Source organism: Thermobia domestica, chromosome 8 (assembly GCF_964235325.1).
Source record: "Thermobia domestica chromosome 8, izTheDome1.hap1.1, whole genome shotgun sequence".
NCBI classification, from domain to species: Eukaryota; Metazoa; Arthropoda; class Insecta; order Zygentoma; family Lepismatidae; genus Thermobia; species Thermobia domestica.
The window spans coordinates 12,471,212-12,498,294 of record NC_137461.1 but is presented as its reverse complement, the minus strand read 5'-3'; the positions used below and the strand labels follow the sequence as shown (position 1 = coordinate 12,498,294).

The 27,083-nt window shown below is 36.1% G+C and overlaps 1 protein-coding gene across 1 annotated transcript in view; it reads left to right on the top strand.

Annotated features, from left to right (window-relative positions):
* The window catches only part of LOC145691713 (ABC transporter A family member 4-like), a 55,492-nt gene extending 39,930 nt beyond the window's left edge, over positions 1-15,562 (top strand). Inside the window, exons 5-6 of the mRNA XM_081767049.1 lie at positions 9,292-9,427; positions 15,297-15,562. Of these exons, the coding sequence (XP_081623175.1) occupies positions 9,292-9,427; positions 15,297-15,562 (402 nt within the window). The remainder of the gene's footprint in view (positions 1-9,291; positions 9,428-15,296) is intronic.
* The last annotated feature ends 11,521 nt before the right edge of the window (positions 15,563-27,083 follow it).

The window sequence follows — 27,083 nt, the reverse complement described above, 5'->3', positions numbered from 1 at the left end:
TTTGTGATTTCAGTCATGATAAAAATCGTAAAGAATTATGCAGAAAGTGTAGTCGAGAGAATTCAACTTAGTTTGACTAATCATATGTACGGATGCGGTGGCGTATGCTCTTGCCTCGGGTTGTTTTTTCACGGCACAGAATTGGACAGATACACATATTGATTGAAATGTAGTGTTTCAAGGCACTGTATTTTTTAAAGTTAATTAATTTAATGAACCTTTCTCTGTATTTTGTTTTCTATTTTTGCGCGTTTTGCTCACTTTTTGTGTTTTTCTTCAGTAACTCTTTTATAACAGGGTAAAAACATAGAAATATTGAGGATAGTAAAAATGAAAAACACTGTTTTTCCCTTCTGTGAAGTAAAATAATAAAATATGATGCACATGTAATTTTGGTCTTCCATCTTCTATGTGTTTGTAATTCCAGAGTTGGAGTGGGTCACTGGGTCAAATGGATCGAGCTTTCTGAGCAGGAAAGTGGGTCGTGGGTCAACAGCTTTTGACCTTTTGTGACCCATCACCCAACACGACATACTGAAACGTACCATCCACCATGATCCACCACCCAGTATGACCCATTCTGATCCACCGACCGTCATTGCACTCTGCATTGTAAACAGCATCTTCTGAACACCGTATTTTTTCACCCTCTACCCTAGCTATAGAAACTAAGAACACGTTTCTGCTTGGTTGGAGCTTGCGACTGTTCATACCTACTGCTGTATGTATTGTGTATTAGAGTAGTTATACAAGATAATTTTCACTTTGTTGGAAGTGAAAAAGTAGTTGAGATTAAATTTATATCATGGCAGTCAAGGCGGAGCAAAACGAGCATTGCGAAACATCTAATCGGGTCCTCCTCCTCCTACTACTACTAGTCTTACTACTACTACTGCTATTATTACATGTTATACTGTGGATAAGCATAGGAAAACTGCTGCTCACGTAGCATAATCACCTTTTGAGTATTATTTTCATTTTCTTCTAATGAAACAAGTGATTTGAAAATTTAAAAATAAAAAAGTTGTATTGGTCCGAGTTTGAACCCAAAGCAAAACCAACTATAATTTCTAGCTTATTGCGCTAGTAAACTCTGCCACAAACACCATCAATAGCAGATACTTTATTTATGCTATACTTATTCTACTTGCCGAGGAACGGATAACTCCAGCTGACATGAAACACCTGTTTAGTTCCTATGAGTAAGATCGAGCGCAGTGCCGATATTCAGTCGGTTTGCAGCAGTACTTTAGAACCGATAGTAAAATATTTTGAGTTCGCAGAACCGATTATTATACCCAATAATAAACACACACACACACACGTGCATGAGTTGTCAAGAATGATGCTCAAATATGAAGAATGAGAACTGGGATCATAGGCGCGAAATATAGAGGATTATTCGTATTTGAAACACCATTATTTGTATTTAAAAAAAAAACATCAACAATTGTCGATCCATTGCTGGATTAAGGTCTTTCCAATACTTTTTGACAACAATCTATCTTCGACAACTCGCTTATTAATTACACCATCTTGTATTAGGTTTCGCTACTAATCAGTTGTGATACCCAGTTAAAGATTTTTTCTAATGTCCATGTCCTTTTTTAAAGACAGTTATATCTATTTATCTACCAATTCATCCATCTGTTCACTCTCTCTCTCTCTCCATGTATATATATATATATATATATATATATATATATATATATATATATATATATATATTGGATATTGATATTTGAAATTGTAATAATAACAATAGTACATGGCTTTCGAAGCACACAGCCTGTGAGACTTAGAGGAGATAACTACTGGAAAGAATACATTTTTGAATCACTATAATATATAAATAATTATATAACAAAATTGTATGTAACTATGTGTACCTAATGATCACATCCAAATTGCAGTAAAATGAAATGACTTTTGGTATATAGTTATACCATAAGCCAAACTGAGATTTTTTCATATTACTTTGTAATAATATCCTAAAGAATAGTGGGGATCCCAATTGTTGCGGGAAAAATTGAATATGTCACAAACCAAAAACATTACGGAGCTGAAATTCAGTATATTAGCTCTTTATTGAAAATGAAGTGAACAAATCTCAACACCTATTAAACTTCTTTATGGGGTTACGGGTGGCAATTTCTATATATGGTAAATTGCCAGTGGATTAATTTATAAAAATAATCGAAACCGATCGATATTAGTTGAAAACCAAGCTGAGAAACAAAAAATACAGTACTTCTCATCGCATATCCATATATGTTTACCATGCACTTTCTACTATAATTGCTGAAGCTGGTTTAACATATGGAGCGGTTAGAGCTGGGGCAATCAACCAATAAAGTTGTGTGAAAAATAGGTATAAAATTAGTAATGCAAGCTTATGTACGTTGGTATACTTATTTTGATTTGAGATTTTCAAATTTCATTCGTTTTCCACTTAAAATTATCAATAATTAAACAACGAAGTATTTAGACCATGATAATTTAATTGAAATTCATCACAATTTTGAACTTGACAGACACTTTACCATGTTAAGTTGTAAAAGTGAGATCCACCGTTATTGTAACAGAGCGGTGCTTAGCGATTGACAATATAAATTCAAACTCCGATAATTTTATCATAAGTGTAAACTCTTAGTCGGGAAACAGAAGACCTTCGATTATGTGTCAGAGTTAGAGATGCAAGGGCTCGGAAAAAAACCGGCTTTTTTGGAAAAAAACTCGGTTTTTTCTGCTTTGCTTTTTTTGCTTCCGAAATTTTGGGCTTTTTTTCAAAATACTGCTTTAAATTGATAAAACAGACTTTGTATCGCTTCTCTATAACACAAAAAATCATTTAATTAGTGGTTGATGCTGATAATAATATAAAACATCGAAAATAAACTATGAATTTCGAAAAAATATTTCAAACAATTTTTCTTCAACATATTTACATTATGAATTCCACAGGATTAACCAATGTATATAATAAGAATTTTTTAACCTCCTATATACAAAAGTAAGCATAGTTGGCAAAAACCGTAGTTGTTTTTGAAAATGCCAAAAACCCGTTTTTTGGGGGATGTTTAAACCAGGCTTTTTTGACTTAGATTTTTTGCTTTATGTATTTATATTACATATTCACAGAAATAGCCTAAGTTTGTTTCGCCTTGATGTTATTATGCAACAGCGGGGTTATGCCGGAAGAACTCCCATAAGCTTAAAGAAGTGCGGTTAGTAAACTTCTTAAGTTGAGAATCTCCCGCCCTAGCCATTGGGAAAATCCCGTCATTACTTGAAACGTAAGACAATAACGGGAAAATCCTGTTATTGCTTTGCATGTAAAACTTAAAGGTCAACGTACCATAATCAGTACGCTAAAACTGAGGTATTAAATTACAAATTTAGTACCGGTACGTAGATATCATTGAAAGTCCAATCCAAGCTAATGTTGGAAGCTACGTCGGCAATCGATAAATTTTGCCAATTTCTATCAATATATTTAAGCAATATTGGTTTCTTTATAAAACAACACGCATTTAGGCATGTAGAAATATACAATTTGGTTTGTTTCGTATATTTAGGCTTAACATCCTTACGAAATACCGAGGTTATCAAGAAGAAGACTTTCGCTTAAACTGACATCCGAACCGCTACTTGGGTTACGCATGAAAGAAGGATTGTGGTTCGACCGAGAATTGAACATGGGACACATTGATTAAAAGGTGAAAGGGAAATAAAACTATTGCAGGTGGTTTGATATCTGGAAACGTTACCATGAAGTTCACACGATTCGCATTTTTCATTCTTTTTATTTTTGTGGTTTAAACCTGTTATTAAAAAAAAAGTTGGTGTAAATCAGCCAACCCTAAAAGTAAACACTTCTTTTTAAAGAATACACAAATAACTAGCAAAATAGTATGTAGTATTTTTACTTCAAAATATTTCATACCCTCTTTTTGAAACAAAATAAAATTGAAATAAAACATAAGAGAAATACTTAGATTTATATGATACACTTAAAGGCTGCACATCTAGAGCTTTTGGTTCTGTATATTCCTGAAATTCTACAGTTAAGTTTTATAGAACCACCATCACAGTTTACCCAATCCTCAAGTTTTCTGAATTTTTAACAAGAGGGATTCAACATATCATTACGGAACTCCCCCCTCCCAAAAAAAGACTACGGAATATATTTAAGTTAAGATAAATACAACTGCACAACAAACATGACTGAGTGATTAGCTTTTGCGCTTCTATCGGGAAGTCGGATTCAACCAGCATTCGACCATTCTGACAAAGCTTTTCTTCATTCCATCTGTGAATGTAGAAATAGTGCGTGTACTGTGAGTTGGCCGACTTCCTTTTTTATTGTTCTTAAATCGTTATTATTACTAATTACCAGCAGTGACGGTTTTGCGAAGGTTAGGAGAGCGGTCTTTCGGACTGAAGCCCGTTCCCCAAAGTTACGGAATGTCTGCAACAAACGAAATATCTATTATTTATGCCTTTACTCATAAACTTTAAGCTCCCGTCAAATAAAAATTACGAATGTTTAAAAAAACTAAACATTAGTAAGAAACTCTTCCCCAAATACTTTTCTAAATCCGCCACTGATTCTCAGTATAAAATGATTTTTAAAGTTGTATCCGGAAGATTATTGCTAAACATATATACGAAACGAAATATTAGTTATGCCTGTACTCATAAACTTCAAGCACTTCCCAAATAAAATTAGGACTTTCTAGGAAACGAAACAATCAGAAAAAACCCTCCTAAAGTACTTTTCTAAATCCGTTACTGATTATTTGTATAAATTGGTATTCAAGGTTGTGTCCGGAAAATTATTGCTAAATCACTTCACAGCTACAGTATAACAGAAATGTGGAAGTACGGTTTGACGGATATATTGAAAAACGTACGCTTTGACGGATAAATAGAAAAACGGGCAAGTTTAACTTTTGCGCTAGAAGCTAGAGTACTAAAAGCTCCTAGAAATGAAACACGGATGACAAACTAGAGAAGAAAAGAGATGTCGATAACTCAAAATTTAAAATAAAGTTAAATAGCCTCTAAAATTACCCTCAAATACTACATTTTTCATGTTAGCTTTAATTCGTATAACATGTGCTCCATCCATCTTGATGGTGAATTTCAGAGCGAAATATCACATTCAGGTCATGGAATTCTTATCTAACTATAGAATATACTATAAGAAAGCTATTTAGATAGAAAAATCATGAAGTTGAAAAAAGCCAAAATTTCCAAAATTCTCGTTTTTTTCCCAAAAAAGCCGGCTTTTTATGTGAAAAAAACCATCGATTCAAAAAAGCCGGCTTTTTTGCATCTCTAGTCAGAGTTGATGACGATGTGATTTGCTGGGTCAGTAGTTCATGCTGGGTAGTGCATAGGAGTAAGTCATGGTGGTTTGTGGGTCAGGGTTGTCACGGTGGGTTTTGGGCCATGGTGGGTAAGGGGTAAGAGTGGGTGAGTGGTTGGTAAGTGGGTCGTGTGTCATGTTCTTATTGATCCATTTCATCTCTGGTCAAATCTGTAAAACCAAACCAAATAAAGAGCAATTCTAATACGCAAAACGATCAACATCTTAGCTATTCATGACATAACTATTACATGGTTCGAATAACTCTAAATCACCAAATCATCATTTGTCATATGTTACTCTAATATAACATGACTTTTCCGACAACCTAGTACTTTCAATGTTGTTAATAGTCAAAGTTCATTGATCTCATCACTTATTAACTTACTCTCTTATGATCACTCTTATTAACTTACTAAACCTTTCGGTACATTCCGTAGATATAGAAAGATCAAATGTAGTGTCCAAGATTAGTGCAGCATGCAAATAAACAAATTAAAAGTAACAGGATGACATTTCCCTCCCCCAAACCCCCTACAATGGAATGTGTTGATTAATTAACCAAGACTTGAAATCCAAGCAGAAAATTCGTAAAATATAAAATATGTAGCCAAATCTCGACTTTGCATTAATAATAATAATAAAAGTAATAATAAAGGAACAAAAGACATACACTATACATTTCGAAAACAATACCTTCAAATAAAGAAAAAATAAATAACATAACAAGATTCGAACAAAGTTCGCTGTAATAGCAGCACTCTACTTTCATATTTCGCCATCATTTCCTTATACAAAGATAAGAAAATAAACTAGTAGTTGTTTGTAGATAAACATAGCACACACTATTTCTACACGTGTCGATATAATACAAAGAATGTGAAATTAATTTCTACCCTCTTTTCTCCTTTGCAACGTAGAACGTAAAAAAGAATTGTACTGTAAATCGGGACCATTGCTGAAAACGATTACGCCTCTTGATTTGAAGAACGTTTCATGATATGTTCCTGATTGAGGAATGTCTATATAACTTTTTGGGGCGTTAAAGAAGGAAATCTCGTAATGCATTATGACACTCATAAAGGACGCCTTATTACACGAGCATTAATATTTTGTATAGTCTTACATTTAACGATTAACAAGCTAATAGTTTAGGTGAAAGTTGGGGTGTCCCGGTAGGTAAGTGCTTGGCGTATTGAACTTATATTTGGCGGATCCGGGTTCGGATCCCCGTCAGGTTGAAACCTTTTGAATTGTTTCAATTTTAATACGTACACAGTGTTACAGGCAAGATCTCTCTTTTCAGCTACTTTCAAGCATTTACTGATGCATGCGTTGTGAATTATTTTTAATTCTCAAAATATACAGTATGTAAAGATATAATACATAACATACACAGCAATACTGAGATTAATGTTTCGTGTTCTTTGGAAAACACGACCCGAACCACAGTGATTCATCTTAGAATGGAGAACTGTTTTGTTAGTCACCTACATGACAATTTTACTTCCGTAAACACCTGTCTCAGAGGTACCAATTGTTGGCAGTGCCCAGGAAAGCTACGTGTAAGTTGGGTGCATCTGTCTAGGCGTTCTCAGAACTCCAAATTCCCTGGAATTCAAGTAATGGAATTAGATAACCTAAGGGGAAAACAGTTTAGTGGTTCAGACCATAGTTTAAGTATGGTTTATTATTTTGGTCCAGAATTTTCGTTCTGGTAGCGGTAGATACGATCTTGTTTCGGTACACCTGAAAAAAACAGTTTCACTACTCTCTTCATTACCACTTATGCTATTTAGTTTTACTAATACAATTTAATAGTCACTACTTTTCACCAAATAATGGTACTGTTCTGTCCCGTTCCAACCAGTATTTTGTAACCCTCATTCACATTGACAAAAGTTGATTTTATCGTTAACCATAGATCTCTCTTAAGTATTCTTATTTCTTCTATTGCTTTCATGGTGATGAATGAGTTACTACCTCTTAGGTAGTAGATTACTGTTTCATTTCAAACTGACAGCTTTTGCTTTTTACTTGAGATGTATTCAGAACATTCCTAAGTCGACTGACTTTAACTTTTCAGTTGTCTTGTAGCGTCTCTTTCAACCAAGAGATTCCCGATTTTAAAAGTAACGCAACCAACTGACACACAAAGGTAAAATCTGCTGTGAGCTTGCCTATTGGAATGCACTGCGGGAAGATATTATTTTTTCACCATCTAAAGAGCTGAGGGCGAGTTTTATTCCCAGTGCTGACACACACACACGGGAACACGTTTGGATATACGATTGCAAAGAGATAATTCTTAGCAGTTTACTATACGAGGTGTATTTAAGAAATTTAAATGTTTGCACGTGTTTCTGTTGGGACTGCTAATAATGCCATAATCGATGTATATCATTAGACGCAAGTCAGTTACTATACCAAGAAATTGTAATATTAAATTTGTAGTTTTGCTTAAATCTGTTTAAATTTTATTGAAAGTAGAGGGTTTAAAACGCTGAGGTCCAACTATGTTATATTACTCTGTAAAATATTATTATTTAGTGACTGTCCCAATCGTGTTACGGTAACAAGTCGGCGTAAATGGCATTTTAGTTCCATACATTATTACCCAAGTTTACTCATACTTTTTATTGGTAAAAAAGATTTTTTAAAATTATCCCTTTTCCTTACTTTGGTTGTTTTACTATCTTACTATCCTCTGGAAAAACATCGTAATGCCCGATACATATTACCGGAGTTGCATCACATGTCGCAAATAATTAAACCAAATTACGTCCATAAATTTTATCTGAACTAACAACTCTTTTAGGCTGACCGGTTCCAGAAGTCGGGAAGATTTACGCATTCACGTTTCCTTCCACAAAATAATGTTATGGTGTTGCGTATTTTCAGACAAACTTACTTTAAGACATTTTGTCAAACATATCTTGAAAAAAATGTTAATTAAGATTAGCGAATCTAAACTATTTGTCGTATATTTAAAAGTTCGTGTATCACATTTAAAAATGTCAAATTTAAAACTTATTTGTTGTTGATTTTCATTAAATATTATAATTAGTATAGACGAAATATTATCTACGTTCTGCTGAAAATGTACTACTCCCTTCTAAGAGTCAGTTAATTTCATTATGAAATACATATAAAGTAATAATAAGCGAACAAATATTAGAAATACATATTCATGCTCATTCTACATATATCTACGTAGTATTACATCTTGGAACAGAGAATACCTAACGGCATTAATTACGTACCGTAAACTAGAAAGTATCTACCGCCCTCGGGTTATTTCTAGAGCATTTCCAGACCGTCACAGCTGTCATGAAAGTAGGGATTCAACAGGCGTGTGCAATTTCAAGACGTTATAACTTGATGAAAGAAGAATCAAGAGTTTCTCTTACTCATTCTCAGAGAGAAACATCAAGTAGCTGATATATTTAAATGTTAATTCTTATGTTGGCTTTATGGATTTGGGGAAGATCACTTTCGAAGGATAGATTCAAACCAGGATAATTGGCAACCTGAACCAGCTACCGAGGCATTCTCGCAAAACATATAATAGTAAATTTAAACATTAATTGAAATACTAAAGTGATAATTCGAACTTTGTAATTTTGGACGTTTAGTTCTGTGTTGATAGAATAACTTCTGCTTAATAAAAAAAAAATGAATTTCAGTTGAATTGGGAAACTGTATTTTTTTTGTATAATTGATGGTTGTTATTATTTCATTTATTTGAATTGTATAATACAAACAGTTATATAAGTTGTATAGTTGAAATTGTTTCTTGATATGCTTCTTTATTTCTCTGTTTGTAATTGTCTAATTCAATTGTTGTACCCATGTCATTATTTTTGCAACATTTAAGTCCATGCTCTCAAATAATAAACAGCACTTTTTTATTGCAGATTCTTCTCTATGCTGCCCTCCCACTAACGGTGAGTTCTATCAATGAAGGTCTTAAACTCACGCGGAATTTTTTGATGGAGAATATTGACGAACTCTCTTCTGGAGACGAAGATTTTGTAAGTTTATCTAGTACTTGTAACCAGTATGAATTAAAATTCTAGTAGGACCAGTTAACATCTCACCAAATTTTTGAAGTGAAATTTAAATATTTACATATAAACATCCATGCCCTTTACAAATTATTAACACAAGTAGTTTCTGATGCTCGAGTAGTATGTGCATTATGTGTAATTTTAGGATTTCTTAATAGAACACAATTATTTACGTTTTAAAAGTTTGGAATAATCTTCTAATGCACACTTAGTTGTTATTATGTACTTTATTTATTAAAATAAATCAGTTTATTATTTCAGATTACCTGCGATTAAATATTGGTTACTTTTTCCTAATTATTTTATTACAAAGTCTCACTTATTAAGTTCGTTATCTATTTATCAAATTTTTATTTTAACTTAGAATAATATGATAGAAACGCAATTTTTGATTCCAAATATAAAAAAGAAAGAAGTAATGCATGTGAGTTTCAGTATTTATAGTTCCTGCGATAAAAAATACATTACTGTAACTTTTTGTTTTAAAAGTGTTATTATATTGTATTAAGCGCGTATAATAACAATAATACATTATATCTACAGTATACACATTATAGGATGATATACTTCATTACTCACTCCTAATAGTCTATGCTATCGAATATATTGAAGAATTAAATAAGAATCGTATGAATACTATGTAATGTCTTAAGAAATTATTTCTTCCGTAGCAAGGGCTGTCTAAACCTGTATGATTCACACTTGTGTGGCAAGTTATGAAGGTATTGTGACAGTTTTACATCATACATAGAGACCCATAGATCCGTTATATATATATATATATATATATATATATATATATATATATATATATATATATATTGTAACACTCCTCTGCCCGTCACAGCGGTTCTGACGCAAATTTTGAAGGTTAATTCTAAGAAAAAAAACTAAAAGATCAAACCATGATGACTATACAAAACAAGCATTTTTTTAACATTTACATTTTTATGTGTTAAACATGATAAATTGTCATTTGGAAGGGTTACATTACATTGAGTAAACCAATTGTAAGATTTACCCCGATGCTGGAAATGTTGTTAAATATCTAAAAATGACTTTGTAACCAAGAAACTGAGCCAGATGTTAGTTTGCAACACTACTTGCGCCTTGTAGCATTTGCCTCTTTTGTTGAACAGTTAGTTCAACGGAGGAAGCCACCGAGATTGGAGAATGGTCAGCAGAAATTGAAATGAGCAAGTTCGTATGCATGTATCGTAACCGTGTCTAACATTAAAAAAAGAAGAAGTCGCGGTTGGCTCATATTAATAGTCTGTAACACCTATTCGTTTGGTTCCTTATGCCTAAACATTCAGTTTATTCAACGCAAGGAATTTTGAAGTTTCACTCGACCTTTTGTTAGTAGGACAATTGGACATGGGATTGGACTGTAGTAGCATATTTTCTTTTCATTTTCAGTATTAAAAGCATTATTAGCTTCATATTTTGATGATTATTAACAATATTTGATTGATTTTGGGTCAACTTGTAAGACTTTGACTTTGTTTCACCGTTCAGTTTGACTACTTGTGGTGTCAATTTAAAGTTGACTTGAAGGCCCAATTCTGATTAAATTAGATTGCTTGTAGATTCTATTAATTGTTATTCGTATATTTTGTTATTCTTTTCTTGCGATTAAATTGTGTTTATCTCAACTCGGACACGTTTGGTGCTGTAGTTAACCAGTGGCTCATCTATATTCCATTAGAAATTAGTATAAAAATAGCTAAAAGTGATAGGCAAGTTTAAAATTAATATATCTTGAAGTACTAAACTGAGAAATTATTACCGATAACTGAGAGTTACTATTTGGGATTTTTACTAGAGGTATAAAAATTAAAGTGTTTTGAAGTTTCTAAGCGTTTAAACTGTTTGTTGTCCATGGTTCGGAATCAAAATAAATATGTATATCAATGTTGATCATAATCTGAAATGTACTTTTTATTACTTTTGGGCTTGTACAGTCACGGGTAAAGGTGTTGATTTCGGGTCTAGGTCAAAACCCCCACAGCCAAAACCCCCACACACAAGAAATGTCAAAACGGCCACACGATCGGTCATAACCCCCACACAAATGGACAAATCCCCCAAACGCACGAACGGTCAAAACCCCCACAGCCAAAATCCCCGCACTCAAGAAATGTCAAAACGCCCACACGATCGGTCAAAACTCCCACGCAAATGGACAAAACTCCCACACATAGCAAAGGTCACAATCTCCACATAAATGGACAAAACCCCCACACAAATAGACAAAACGCCCACCAATCGGACAAATCCCCCACACTCTGAAAATATCGTGATTGTACGTCTTTGTTGTGGCTCTTTACGACGACCACTTTAGTGTTTCTGTCATTACAAAACAGTGCAAGAAGAATAGTTGCAACATCGGTTTAAGTGGAATAAAAAAAGTTATTAAAAAGTACAAAGGCAAGACATGCAACCAGGATCATTTCAGAGTGTGGGAGATTTGACCGATTGAGTGGGGCTTTTGTCCATTTATGTGGGGATTGTGACAGTTGCTATGTGTGGCTGTTTTGTCCATTTATGTGGGAGTTATGACCGTTGGAGGTTATGACCGATTACCAGTGTGGGGGTTTTGGCTGTGGGGGTTATGACCGTTCGTGTATTTGGGAGATTTGTCCATTTGTGTGGAGGTTATGACAGATCGTGTGGGCGTTTTGACATTTCTTGAGTGTGCGGGTTTTGGCTGTGGGGGTTATGACCGTTCGTGTCTTTGGGAGATTTGTCCATTTGTGTGGGGCTTATGACCGTTTGTGTGGGCGTTTTGACATTTCTTGAGTGTGGGTGTTTTGGCTGTGGGTGTTTCGACCGCTTCCCGTTGATTCGCGGGATTGCATACCTCCTAATTACAATACACACACACACACACACACACACACATATATATATATATATATATATATATATATATAGGGTGTTAGTGAACTATGGCGACAAATTTTAAGAAGTGATTCTTCACATGAAAATAAGAGAGAAACGCCATATACACCTATTGCGAAAATGTACTGTTTCAGAGATAGTGCTGTCGAAAATCGCGAAAAAGCTAAATTTCAACGGGCCATATTTCGAAACTGTGGATGGTGGTCCTTATCAGCGTAAAAGAAGTCAACCGTACACAATCCAAAACTTTGTATTACATCAATTTTCAATGGGTGTGCAGGGTATTCTGTGCAGGGTATAATTCTCAAATACGCTCTCAAAATCGTTTCCAGATATACCCTGATTTCAAAGAGGGTGCAATATATGCAAAATGTGAACCTTGAAAAGAATCGACATTCAGTTTTTCGGAGGGCAGTCGAAAATGTTAGGAACCTGCAGCTTCACGTTTTGTTGGTATTCGGAATAACGCGTGATTCCATCACAGTACATCTCGCGTTTTCTTCATTTATACGAGTTAAAGTAAACATAAGAGCATGCTTTTTTCTGAGTACCAGAGACAGTGCTGTTAACGATCCTTCATTGCACCAAATGATTCTGCGTTCACTCCTTGCAAGGCTTATCGTTTGCCTACTTTAGACCATTCATAAAATCAGAGCATCTAAAAATTCGGTTGATGGCATGTCAGGCAATTTCACCCTGCTGGGTATATTCTTCCCACCATTAAGCATGAATGAAATATGCATTTTTGAATTGTGTATGCGTGATTTCCTTTACGCTGATAAGAACCAGCCCTCCGCACGTTTTCGAAATCGAAATGAGGCTTTTTCGAAATTTGACCTCTTGGCGATTTTCGACAGTCCTAGCTCTGAAATTATGTACTTTTCTCCACAGGTCCATAGGAAGTTTGTGACTAATTTAGAGGTGAGGAATCACCTCTTACAGTTTGTCAATATATTTCATTAACACCTTATATATATATATATATATATATATATATATATATATATATATATATATATATATATATATATAGGGTTTTTCACCTAACTTTGCGATCTGCAATATTTCCGAAATGACAAAAAATGTGACAAATATACATACGCAACCATGTACCCAGTCAGATGCCTATAAAATTATGTTAACAAGTGCCCGCAGGTGCGCACCATAGTGCCCCACTAGCCAACTTCAAAATTATAAATATAAATATTCTACTTTTATCTCAGATTCTGATTCTGCGTCCGAAAATAAGCAACTTGCACTTGAAGCAATTTTCGTTATACTACTAGATCGTGATGTAATCGCGAAAATGAATATGATCGCATACACATCCTCATTAAGACCTGATATATTTCCGAAATCACGAAATGACAAAAAATGTGACAAATCTAGTTACACAACAATCTACCCATGTCTGGGCCTATAAAATTATGAGAACAACAATTGCCCCTAGGGGTACCATCCCTAACAGCACAATTGCATTGCAGGCATATGCCTGTCATGTTCCCCCAGGTACATGGGTATGTGTCCAGTATGTGCCCTAAGTACGTCTGAGAGAGAAATCACATGGATGGCAAGTGATAGTCACAGTCTATGTCCGCCCCTTTGCACATGCCTAACATGTACCTGTTGCCATAAGAGTGAATGAACCACAAAATTAATACCCCATAATATGTTACATCGCCTACATAAGTAATGTATTTACATTTAGGTGAGTCTAAAAGTAAAGAAGTAAAAATGTACCCCAGGATGGCCGCGAACAACCAACATTTGGATTAACACCAGCGTACTATTTCGACTTGGCCACGGAGGCAATGAAGAGAACATCATTTATAGAAAGATAATTTGTTTAGGTCTTTTGAATTTGGCTAATCAGAGTGCTCCTTTAACCGCGTATATTCAACGATAGCCGTTTGGGATAAAATAAAATCTGCTTCGCATGTATTTTTTTTTTAAATGACAGGTGTCTATTTACTTTATTTCATGGTTCTTTCATATTCACTTCAAATGATCGGCGACAGTTTCCATGTAATAAAGTTGATGCGATTGTTGCTTAAGTACACAATCGCTTAGAAAACGAAGCAACATCCTGTGCTGGTAGGGTATCTGATCCAGTATGTATCTAAAGGACGTATCTAGAACATGACAGATACATGTCCCAAGTGACGACATAAAAAATGACTGTTAGCGTGCAAAAATGAGCCAGGTATATATGCGGAGATAAGTCTTTCAAGAGGTAGGAGACTGCATTGAAACAAATGCAGAGTATGAGAATTACATCTGTCATATATGTAGTTTCGTGTGGAGAGGAAATAAACTTCCAAAGCAAGGGCTTAAGAACAACTCAAGTTATTAATATAAATTATTGATAATATAAATTATCAAGTTATTAATAATAATCCGAAGATTATTGACAGGTATCATCATGAAAGAAATGCGAAATACATTTGAAATTAAGAAACGCTAGTAGCATACAACTTTCAAGCGAGGGCTAAGAAACCTAACGTACGGAGTAGTGATGATGGTTGAGTGGCCAGTTTGCATCAAGCCGCCGTCGAGACAACACGGGTGCTCTGGTGCTTACACAGTGTACTATAGCCTATAGTATAGTGGACGATATATACGTTATGTGTATTTCATTGCTTTCATTTCTATATCGAAGCAATTCTACTGAATTAGGAGTTATACTCCGTACTCTAAATTATTGCCGTTTCGGCGTAGTGTCGGTGTATCAGTGCAAAAGTGAATATGGAATATAAAAAAGATCTTCAATTTAAACGAATTTAACAAGAAGTTCCGTGCAGTGCGACCAGTCCTCCTGGAAATCTACCATTGGATGAACTCTACTTTCCCAGGTGTTTTTGATCACATCAGTGCCATGTAGTTAAATAGTGTAAATTTTTGTATTTTTCTAAAATTCAAAACACAACACGAATACGATGACTTTGCAGCTCAGGCCCCTAGTCAGGTCCCATTCACTCATTCAAATAAGGAAGTGAGTTTAGTTCGAATCATTTCCGCCGCAGATCCGACTACCCTCCTTCGTGTGTTTGAGTTCCCTATCGAGGCACCGAATAACTTATTGAGTGAGGCTCTTGGTGCATATGGTTCAGTGATAAAAATAGAAGATCAGGAATGGGCTCCTCCTTATCCACCTGGTATTAAAACTGGAACTCGCCATGTACATATTAAACTGACATCTCATGTGCCATCCTGACTTCTAGTCCATGGTTATAAAGTAGGAGTATCATACAGTGGACAACCGATTACATGTTTTCGCTGCCAGTGCTCTACGCACACAGTAGCGAACTGTGTACTGAAACGGGGGGCTGAACCCCGGGGGGGAGCGAGTGTAATCCCGACCACTTCCTCGTCAATTCCTCGTATAACGGAACTCGGAAAAGTGAGTCCTATGACATCCTGCAAATTATCCCCACCTGTCATTTCTACGAAATCTGGTGACCAAGATGATCTTGAGCATCGACCCTGGGTACCAGACCCAAAGGACTTCCCTGCACTTACAATAAAGTCTATTGAGAAAGCGAAGGACGATACCCAACTTCTCAGTAAACGAGTGCCTTTATCGACTACATCGGAGGCCTACGGCATACGAGTAGAGCAGCATATCACCTCACACACCATGGAGGTTGAACCCAACCCATCACCACCTGAGGATATCGAGGTCCCGCAAGAGACACAGGAAGAGCAACTTGAACCCCTTGATAGCGATTTTCTCCAGCATGCGACACAAGGGATTAAATTTAGCGATGTTATTTCTAAACAAAAAAGACGCAAATTATCCCGGAAGGAAGAACTGAATTCTCACTTGGAAGGCAGCCAAGTCTCTCTGTCTTGCGAACGAGATCCAAGTACTCGTCCAAAACAGGTGTTCGACACAGATACGTAAAGTATTGGTCTTCAAGGTCAATGGATACGAACTCATCCCAAGTAGTGTGGTGTGTGCCTCCTTTTTGTTTTGTTTCTGTACTTTCTCTACGTCACGTGTGTATAACACAAGTGCCCTCCGATTCTAATAGTGCAAGTGTGCAGAGTGGAACAACGATAGCTATCACTTCTCCTACAAACAGGAAATCCTTGAGTGTTAGTTGTGTTTAAATCTACTGTCGACGTATGTGTTTTTTTTATTTTAACTGCAGCACTTAACCGATTCATTAACATCTATCATGAATTTTGTTAGTTATTTTTTGCTTCCGTTCTTAGTTTTAAGACTCATATTACATTTTAGTAGAACAAACTTACATAGATCTCGACATTGCACAGAAGTGTTATACTACGAATTTTTTTTTTCTATATGACTGTGATAAACTCTTTATCCTTTCTCACGATAAATTTAAATCGCGCAAGTAGTGACGATAAAAAAGCATATTTAAAACAATTTCTCACATTCCATAAACCGGATGTAGTTGTGTGCTAGAACTTACACATGATTCATTTCACAATATGCTGGACTATGATGTGTTTGCTAATTTGGGACCCACCACTGGAGTAGGGATGTTTATCAGAAAAGGATTGGGTCACACCAATCTTACTCTCTCCCCTGACGGACGTATTATTCATTGTGTCATACAGGGGCACCTGGTCGTCGGACTATATTTCCTTCTGGCTATACAACTAAGAAGGAACGGGCTGAATTTTATGGCCAAAGTTTGCCACAATTCCTGCCTCCTCATATTTCTCGTATAGTAATCATGGCTGATTGGAATACCACTGAAACCAGCGCAGATTCAATTCCGCGCACCCCCTTATCCCGCATTTTTGGAATTTTTGCGGGTTTATCACTTAAGGGATGTAGTCATTGTTTCCAATTCACCGAGGATCTATACCCATTGTACTTCCCATTCGAAAAGTAGGATTGACAAAATATATGTAACTTCTGACTTGTTTCACACTATTATTGACGTACAGACTATTATACCATCTTTCACAGATCATGCAGCGTTCAAGCTCCACATAAAAACAGATCAACCCATGCCAGCCCTTAGAAAGCGAGGATACTGGAAGTTAATACATCCTTACTTCCACACGACGGTTATCGGGAGGAACTGGCAAAACAATGTTCCTATTGGGAACGGATGCAACAATATTTTCCAGATCTTGCCTCTTGGTGGACGACATTTCTTAAACCTAAGATCGCTCGGTTCTTCCAAGGCAAAGGACGCGAAACACGACACGATCGGCAGTTGATGTTTGAATTCCTCTATCAGGCATTGCGTCAGGCATGGTGTACGGCCCCTTCACTACAGAATAAACGCACCGTGCAACAGCTCAAACTACGACTACAAAATCTCCCGGCTCCCACACTCATGCCTTGTTTTATTAATGAGACCACGTGTTATAGGCTTGCCCAGGAAATTGTCACTATTTACGACGTTGCACGTCTATTGCACCGGGGAAAACAGGCCGCAAGATTAGCTTTCTGTCTCCCGAATGGTGATAGCACTAGTGATTCGATTCAGATCCTAAACGTTTTCCGAGAGTATTACTATAAACTTGTACACCACCGACCTACTTACACCAATGTTAGAACTCAGTTTTTGTCGCTTATTCCCAAACTGATTACGGAGGAAGAGGGTGGTGATCTCATGCGCCCCATAACTTCTCAGGAAATATGGATGGCCCTCCAAGCACCAAAAGGAAAGGGCGTGCCAGGATGTGGTCTGCCGTACGCGTTCTATAAACAATGCTGGACCTTTCTTTCAGATACCCTAGTCAAGTTGTTTAATACGTATTTAAAGGGAGGCCCCTTCCGCGGTAACGTCGGAATCACAATATTCATCCCGAAATCCGCCACTTCCCAAACTGTAAAGGAGTATAGACCCATCACTTTACTGCCTACCGATTTGAAACTTCACCAAAATTCTGTCGGCACGTTTAAAACCCATATTACAAAAGTATATTAGTCCATATCAGGCAGCCACCCACCCCAAATATAACATCTATCATGAGTTAAGTTCGTTACGGGATTCTATAGCGTACGTTGAAACTCGGCGCATTAAAGCGGGGGTCCTTGGCACAGATTTTTCTTCCGCATATGACTGCGATGATCACGGGTTTCTTCTTGAAACTTTAGACGCCTGGGGATGTCCTCCTGCATTTCAACAAGTCATAAGACAACTCTACAAATCGGCCCAATGTCGAGTACAAGTCAATGGTCATCTTTCCGAACCATTTGCTCTGCAACGCGGATTAAGGCAAGGCGATAGCATCTCGACGAGTCTCTTTGTGATAGTTCTAGATACCTATCTCCGGGCTCTGGCTCAGATCACCTCTCCCGGTATACCCGAATACCATCAATTACACGTCTTCGGATTTACGGATGACGTCACCTTAATTGGAACTAAGCCCGAAGATATGCTCACTGCCATCCGCATAACTACCGAGTTTGTCCAGTGCTCCGGCTTGGCATACAATAAACACAAGACCAAACTCCTGTCCTTTCACGGATTGTACCTACCCTCCTTACCTGATTCACGCTCTTACATTCCCATGGTTGATGCTTTAACAGTACTCGGCATAACTTTTCATAGCGATGCACGCAAACAAATGGATGCTGTCTGGCGTCCTATCGTTCATCAGATTAAGCAGATGCTATACTTATTACGGTTCCGCGGTCTGCGTATAATACATAAGATTCAATATCTCAACCAGTATGTTGCTGCTAAACTTTGGTACTACGCGCGCACTTTTCCCCTCCCTTCTGTTTACGCTCGCCAAATTGAATCTGTCTTTATGTGCTTTCTTTGGCGGGGCTACTTCTTTCGCCTCCGGCACAACACTATTTATCTTCCTCGCAGCGAAGGGGGCCTTGGACTCGTAAACATTCGTCTTAAAAGTCAAGTATTATACATGCTATATGCGTATCAAGACGTTGAGCCCCATATGGACTATACACGGGTGTGGATCGAATGTTTCTGGCCCGAATACTCCCAACCAAGGAATCCGCCTTTCTGCAGATTTGGCAACTTATGTCCTACCTATGTCACCAATCTTGTTCAAGCATGGACATATTCTGGTGTGCTTGCTTCCCCTACTACATATACTCCCCAAACCTTATACCGGCAATTGTGGAGAGCGTCACTTTTAGATGTGAGAGTCCTCGTACAGGATATGTTCCCCAATAAACAATGGCGCCAAATTTGGAAAACTCTACGAACCAATGTCCTCCCCTTGCACACACAAGCAGTATGGACGACCATAGTTCATCAACTGCCTGCCACACAAGAAAGACTTCTACGCATTGGACGTACAACCCTCACCTGCAAATATAGTGACCACTCCGACACACTACAACATCGCTACATGTCATGTTCAGGTGCCGATATTATTTGGAACCTCGTCCTTGGTATGTTGAGCTTGATCTGCCGTACACCTGTTCCTTTATTTACCGTAGATCTTTTATTCTTTCCTGCATTTAAGTATTACCCCAAAACGGTCCTCTGGTTAGTTGGTACCACATTGTTATATTTTATCGTTCCATGCCGTGGAATGATGAATACTTATATTTTGACTTTTTACAACGAGAACGCCGCAAATATTTTTCAGTCGATCTAGAAAGACAGTCTTTCGTGGCTTTTTGCAACAGCTCTGTCCCACCTGTCGGGAAGGACCGAAAGCAATGAGTTGTGCTTGTGAACATTTTCCTTGTTGTGATGCATAACCATCATCATCGTATAGACGGGTAGGTTCGCTCAGAACCACATCTTGGAAATTCTTCCCAGTGGTCGGTCTTAGATTACACCTATATTGTATCCGTGTAATTTTTCTATGTAATATTAGTGACAGTATAATAAATATTAAGTGGTCAAGGCACTCGACCAGTAATGTGGAGGTTCTTGGATCAAATCTCCCTCGGGGAAGTATTTTTCTTTGTTACTTTAGCATTTTTGGTGGAGATGACACATGTTTTATTATATTCAGATGTTTGAATTCTCGGATGTTTGAATACTTGAACTATCAAATTTTCAGAAATAATAGGAATAATAATAATTATTATTATCTCGTAGAAGATTAAAAGCTAGGACCTAATTATCGCTCAGATCATACTATTACAAGCAGAAAAGTGACATTTGGCAAGAATATTTCGTGGTCACCAAAAGAGTAATCTCTAATCTCGCTTCTAAAACAGACAAAATAACATGAGAATTAACATTTTACATTGGACACGGGACAGGCTAACTCAAAGTATCGTCTCGCTTTAGAAATGAAAATCGAGACGAGACAAAAAATATCGTAAATATTTCTCGTCTTGTCTGGATTCTCAAAATAGCGTATGTCCATTCTTGAAGTAGCAATAGCTCTGTTGAATGAATTGTAAAAACTATATTTTATCTTGTTACTTCGTATTTCAGAGCTTATTGAATTATGGTGTGTGTAGGTACCTTTGTAGCAAAATTTTTATAATTACATATTCATATTCTAAAATTTAGTATATTATATGCCTTACTGTTGAGTAATATTCAGTTATTTTTACTAAAGTTTTTTTCTTTAGAACATACAGTAGAATACTTTCGACATGAAATTTGAGAATACTTAAAATTTCGGTAGTTCCAGAGGTTCGTCTTGAAGGTACGGAACAGCTACCGGAAAACCCTATTTTTAAGTAAGTTTTGCCAAATTTAAGAGCAACTTTCATACTTCTATTATTATTATTATTATTATTGTTATTATTATTATTAATAATAGTAGTAGTAGTAGTAGTAGTAGTAGTAAAGTTTTGAGACTTTTATGGATCACACTGTTCCACCCATATCCTGAATAGCGGACATTGTGTTGGACAAACGCTACGTTTGTAGGTTTTTCTCGGGATTCCGCTTCCTCCCACTTTCTTTATTCCAATATTTCTTTCATTCTCATATTCGACGTTTTCTCTACCTTAGCCTACATAAGCATTACTTAATAACACATATTGTTTTATCCCTTTGCGAGTTTAGTAGCCCTACTTTCTACATATTATTTGGCTGAAAACATTCCGTTAATATTAAGCTAGTTCCCTAACAGCACAAGATGTGCTAAGCATGTCTCATTTACTTGTCCCAGCTACTGTTTAGGTACCCAACAATTTTTACATATGGTATTCATGTACTAAGTATGTACTTGAGCTACCTAAAGTTTTAGGTGCTAAGCATGTGTCATTTACTTGTCCCAGCTACTTTTTAGGTACCCAACAATTAGTACATATGGTATTCATGTGCTAAGTATGTACTTAAGCTACCTAAAGTTTTAGGTGCTAAGCATGTGTCATTTACTTGTCCCAGCTGCTTTTCAGGTACCCAATAATTGGTACATATGGTATTCATGTGCTAAGTATGTACTTCAGCTACCTAAAGTTTTAGGTGCGTGTTACACCTAATAGATTTTTGCGACCATGTAGAACAAATATAGCATTTATATACCTGGCTTAGTTTCGCACTGTCATAGTCATTTGTTTTTATGACGATTTGGATCATATATCTTTCATGTTCGAGATACTGCGTTTAGGTGTATACCTTATCAGATATTTAAGACCCATAATTGATATCTGCCTTGACGCACGAATGACAGTCAGCTGTTTCCATTTGCTCATGATCAGTAACATGTAACGGTTCCTCTGGCTTCCTGTCCCATTTTTGTCCTTCTGGTGCACAATCGCTTTGGAAAAAAGCATTAAATGCATCAAATTTGTGAAATGAATTTAGAACAAAGAAATGACATAATGATGAATGAAAAAAAGATGAATAAAAATTAAGATGAATCTTCCCTACATATGTAAACAGTTAATTATTTACGTAAGTAGGGACGAAAAATTGAATTTTTTAGCTACCAACTGTCGCCGATCATTTGAAACTGAATATGTAAAAACCATGAAATAAAGAAAATAGACGAGCGTCATTTTCTTATAAAATTACATGGCGAGGTTATTGTATCTGATCCCAAACGGTTATCGTCCAATACATAGAGTAACAAATGCACTATGATAAGCAAAATTAGAAAGACGCCAAAGATTTATCCCTGTTAAAGCAACGTTTTCTTCATCACTTCCGTGGCCAAGTACCAAGCGCACGTGTCTGGTAATTAAAGGGCTGATGGTTTGCGCAACTTATTATTATTATTGAATATTTGACTCCTCAATATTATGTTCTATTAAAATGCAAATAAGCATTCTGAATTAAAAACTGAAAAGAAATTGTTTCGTTCCTCTACAAGGATGAATTGAATTATAAGAGATACTTTGGAAGGAAAGAGATGGGAAAAAGATGTCAACTCCTTGACAATAGGAAAGTCGAACCTTGGGATCCCTTAACACAAACTAAGTAATATTTGTCTTCATCACAATACATATTTATGTCTTTTCTTTGTGTAAAAAACTTGGGATTATGTATGCGTTATATTAATATTTTAACAAAAGACACTTACAAATATAAAAAAGAATAGTTCCTATTTACAAATTTCGGTTGAACAGATATAAGAAATGTGTTGGAAAAGCCGAACGAAAATATTATTCTTAATTCTAGTAAGAGTGGAAGATCTTACAAACAATACGACCATCAAACAATAACGTTTCAGACACATTTATGAATCATACCTTGTATTCATGAATTGTTTGCTAAACACGCTAGATTCTTAGAGAAATCGAACCTAGATTGTAGACTGTGGCGTCATATGGTCAGTATTTCCACTGCGAAGGAAGTCGTTCCAACTTTAACGTGTAAGAACAAGAGAAACTGTCTATTTTCATGCTATTATATCTGAGAAATATCTACATTGTAAATTATAAGATATTTCTTAATTTCCTCGGCGGGACTCAAACCTCGGACACCTAAGTTACAAAATGAATGCTCAGGCCACTACCCTAAGACTACTCTTCCAAGTAAGAGTCAAGAAACAGTCGCGTATGTAGCAAATTGCAAATGTTTATTTATTAACAATGAAACACTCTTTTCAGTCATGATAAAATACTATAGTCCACATAATTCAAATTTAAATAAGAACAAAGACTTACAAACACGGAAGAACACAAAGGAGAAAATGGCCCTAATAGTAATTCGAATCGAATTTGAATATCTGAGTGGCAGTGCTAAATAATGCAATAACTGTTCCTCTTTTTATTAATGAAAATTTGATTTCTAAACTGTGTGAAGAGATGCTTCGAATTCAAATAGTGCAAATAATTAAAGACACTATAGAAGACAATTTTGCCCACAGATGGTTCCAGAAAGATGGTGCACAATCCCACTACAGTGCAAATATGAGGTAATTTCTTAACATAGAATTTCCTAAACAACGGATTGGCAGAAGAGGCAAGGTTTAGTGATCCGTTTGTTTTATGTTCAGCTGATGTATCGCCACTAGACTACTTTTTCTGGGTTTATCTAAATATCCGAGTATACGAAACAATGCAGAACACTTTGGGTAATCTTTGCCAATGGGTTATTGAAGTCATTGACTTTTTGAACTGGACGTCATCAGAAATGCAGTATTTTTCTTTTACCATCGATTTTTTTTACGGTCAGACCAAGAAAGGTGCGTAGTTTGAGCATATGCTGTGACACATAAGTTATATTTTGTTCATCTGTGAATTTTAGACAATGCAGTTGTGAGAAGAAAGGGGACTCACGATAATCTAAATCTTCAAGAAAAAAGGGAAGACAATACGTGGCTGGTAAAGTTGATGTGTAGTTACGCATTGCGCAGGTAAGGTAACAGTAAATCAAGATAGCAAGAAACAAAGACAGGACAGCGTTTTTTATTCTCGAATTTTGTGTAAAATAAAATATAGATAGTGTTCAACCTAGTTAGGGTTATGTTAAATCCAAGTGTATCTTTTTCGACTCCCTACTATTTAACTCAACTTTGAGAATGCATTTAAGAGACTGGTGGATCAACTGAGTCTAGGATGCAGAAAAGACTGTGCCGAGAATTAAGACTATCAGACTGATATATGCTGAATTACAAATGGAACTCATCTTGAGAATCTTTGACAAGAAACACAACACGCATGTGTTTATAAAATAAACATTTTGAGTTTTCTCTCATGCAACAAAATCTATCTGTCATTGTGACAAAATAACGTGACTTCTTTACCTTAGAAGTTGGGAAGATCATATACAATTGCCTTGTATACAAATTCAGTTCCAATATGCTTTATCCACGTTTTGTAAATCTGTTCTCCTGTGAAATCTCCCTTATTTGTACATTTTCATACTAGTGTGAAAAAATAATTTTACTTAATCTGTCCGTGCCACGTGATATTTCACGAAAATACTAGTCTATTTGACTTTACAACTCAAGGAAAGTTGTTTCTTAAATATAAAGCACAAAGTTGTTTCTTGTTATAAGTTTTGATATCGCAATGGTTTACCACGGTCGATTAAAATTTAAATTAAACAATTTTGTATTAAGCTAAAGCTTTAAAAATATTGGTCACGTATTTCGTGCTTTTTAATTGCACATGTATTTCTCGAGATATTTAGTTTATCTCATGTAACGTACATTATATTTCATTTTTAGTGATTACAATGCCATCTATGTGAAAACGAAAAATACTTCATTAAAATTCCCGTATCTTTGCTCGCAGAATCACAATCTGCAATACAAAAAGTGGATTTCCGTTTGAAATATTTAACTGAGCCCCTGGGACCCAACGATGGGAACCCTGGGGCACTTGTTCAAAGAATATTATAGGCCTCTGACATGTGTACACTGGGCTACCCAACTAAAACCCGCCCACAAGACTAATTATGCCTGGTAGAGTGGCTAGAACAGCAGCATGAAGTTGCCCCCACCTGTTAAATAACAAATCGTAAAGAGAGTTTTTCTGCAGGAGTGAGCCAAAACGTTGGCAGGTGAAGTGGCAAATAAGTCTAATAGCTAGAAGAGTCCTGTTGGAAATTTGAGAGCCACAAGGTTTGTTTGTTTCACCGAGTTCTACTATCTTTATTGTTTTAAAAAACTTGATTACACGTTCGGAATCATGGTCATTAATGCGGAATGGCCGCCATCTTGAATAATTCTTTTGTATTTGCTATTTTTTTGATCGTCCTAAATACATGTAGCTCAAGCTGTGATTGTCGCAAAGTTATCTATTTTACCTCGTTCAGTTTGTAATGGTACGGGCTTTTAGCTGACACTATTCATCTTTCAAAACTACACACAAGAGGGAAATAACGGAGGGAAATTTCGGAAGTTTCTCTCAGAATGTCCCCTTTTATCAAATTTTTGCCGTTGTACATGACATCCCTGGGTTCTAGGCGAAAAAGAAAAATATGGACATTTGCTGTTATGTCGTAAACATATATAATGAAAGTTTTATTATGATTGATTCACTAACAGGAGAGTAATAAAACGTTTTGTATAAATATTTTATGATTTTGGTCACTCAAACAATCTTTGGATTCAATCCAAGTACTTTTGTCACATAGAAAGACCTCCAGCTCAGACTGTAACTGCCACAGAGATTCAAATAAATATCTATATCTACTTTTAATAATATAGGCTTTTAGGTGGCTTTCCAGTAGTGGGTATGGGAAGGAATGACAAATGTGGAAAAAAGGCTTAAAAGTTTCCAGTTTTCGCTTGAGCACAGGAAATTTTTTGGTGTGTGGGTTGGCATGACTGTTGGTGTGGTGACCATGACCAAAAGTCGAGGTTAACGTCGAAGCCGTCAATAAAGAGAAGATATATGATTTAAAGCTAAGTGATATACAGTTTTCATCCATATATAATACTGTCTGTTACTCTAAGTCTATTAAATAGAACATATTGAACGAACAGTTCAAAACTTACAAAAGATAGATTAAAGACGGCTTATATCTCAAAGTGCCTGTCCGTGATTACAAGGCATCATCAATTATTCAACGCAGATGTGATACCTTATTTCAGATGTTATTTCTTAATACACAATGGCTTAAGAAACACCGTTATATATCGCTAATACTTAAACTATACATCACTTAAGTAGATACATTACTCTCATCATCATATTCAATTGTCATGGAATATGCCGCAGATGTAATGATGTAGTACGTCAAGATCAAATTCTAGTAAACAGGACAATTATTAGGGCTTTTGGACATCGTGTTCCCATAAAAAATCAACAAAATTCGACAGTCGTATTCGAGGGGCTGTGAAAAGTTTAATTTCAACAGAGAAGAAGCTACTTTTTCTGGAATGGATGGAACTACACAGTAGCTGTCTTGTTTCAAGATTATCATCTGAGTGATTAACTTAATGTTCCGTTCGAAGAACCTGATAGTCCAGAGAGATACATGGGAACGTTTGGCATTGACATCACTTCAGGAACTCTCACTCAAGATGTAGATGTCCAAAACCTATTGAATTACACAAAGCCAAAACAAGGTGCAATATCCTCAGTACTTTCGTTTCTAGCAGAGACCTAATTACAGCAATAAAATAAAACAGCACGGCAGAAATTTGCATCTCATATGATTCCTTTGAAAATTTCTTAAGAAGATCCAACACATCTCAAGCAGATTTCCCTCAGGAAGTTGAGATTCCTTCCAGAAACGGTTTTATGAGTACACTCTCTGAGCATCCATCTCGTAGGACCATTACGAGATACACTCCAATTCGACCCTATCCAGCAACTCAATATAACTCGATTTATACAACAATATGTAATTTCCAAGGTATATTGCACTAGTAGAACGTTAAAGAGAGTTCACTGGGGTGTGACGAAGGCGTATATCATATAGCTAAAGAAATCTAGCTCATTTAACCAG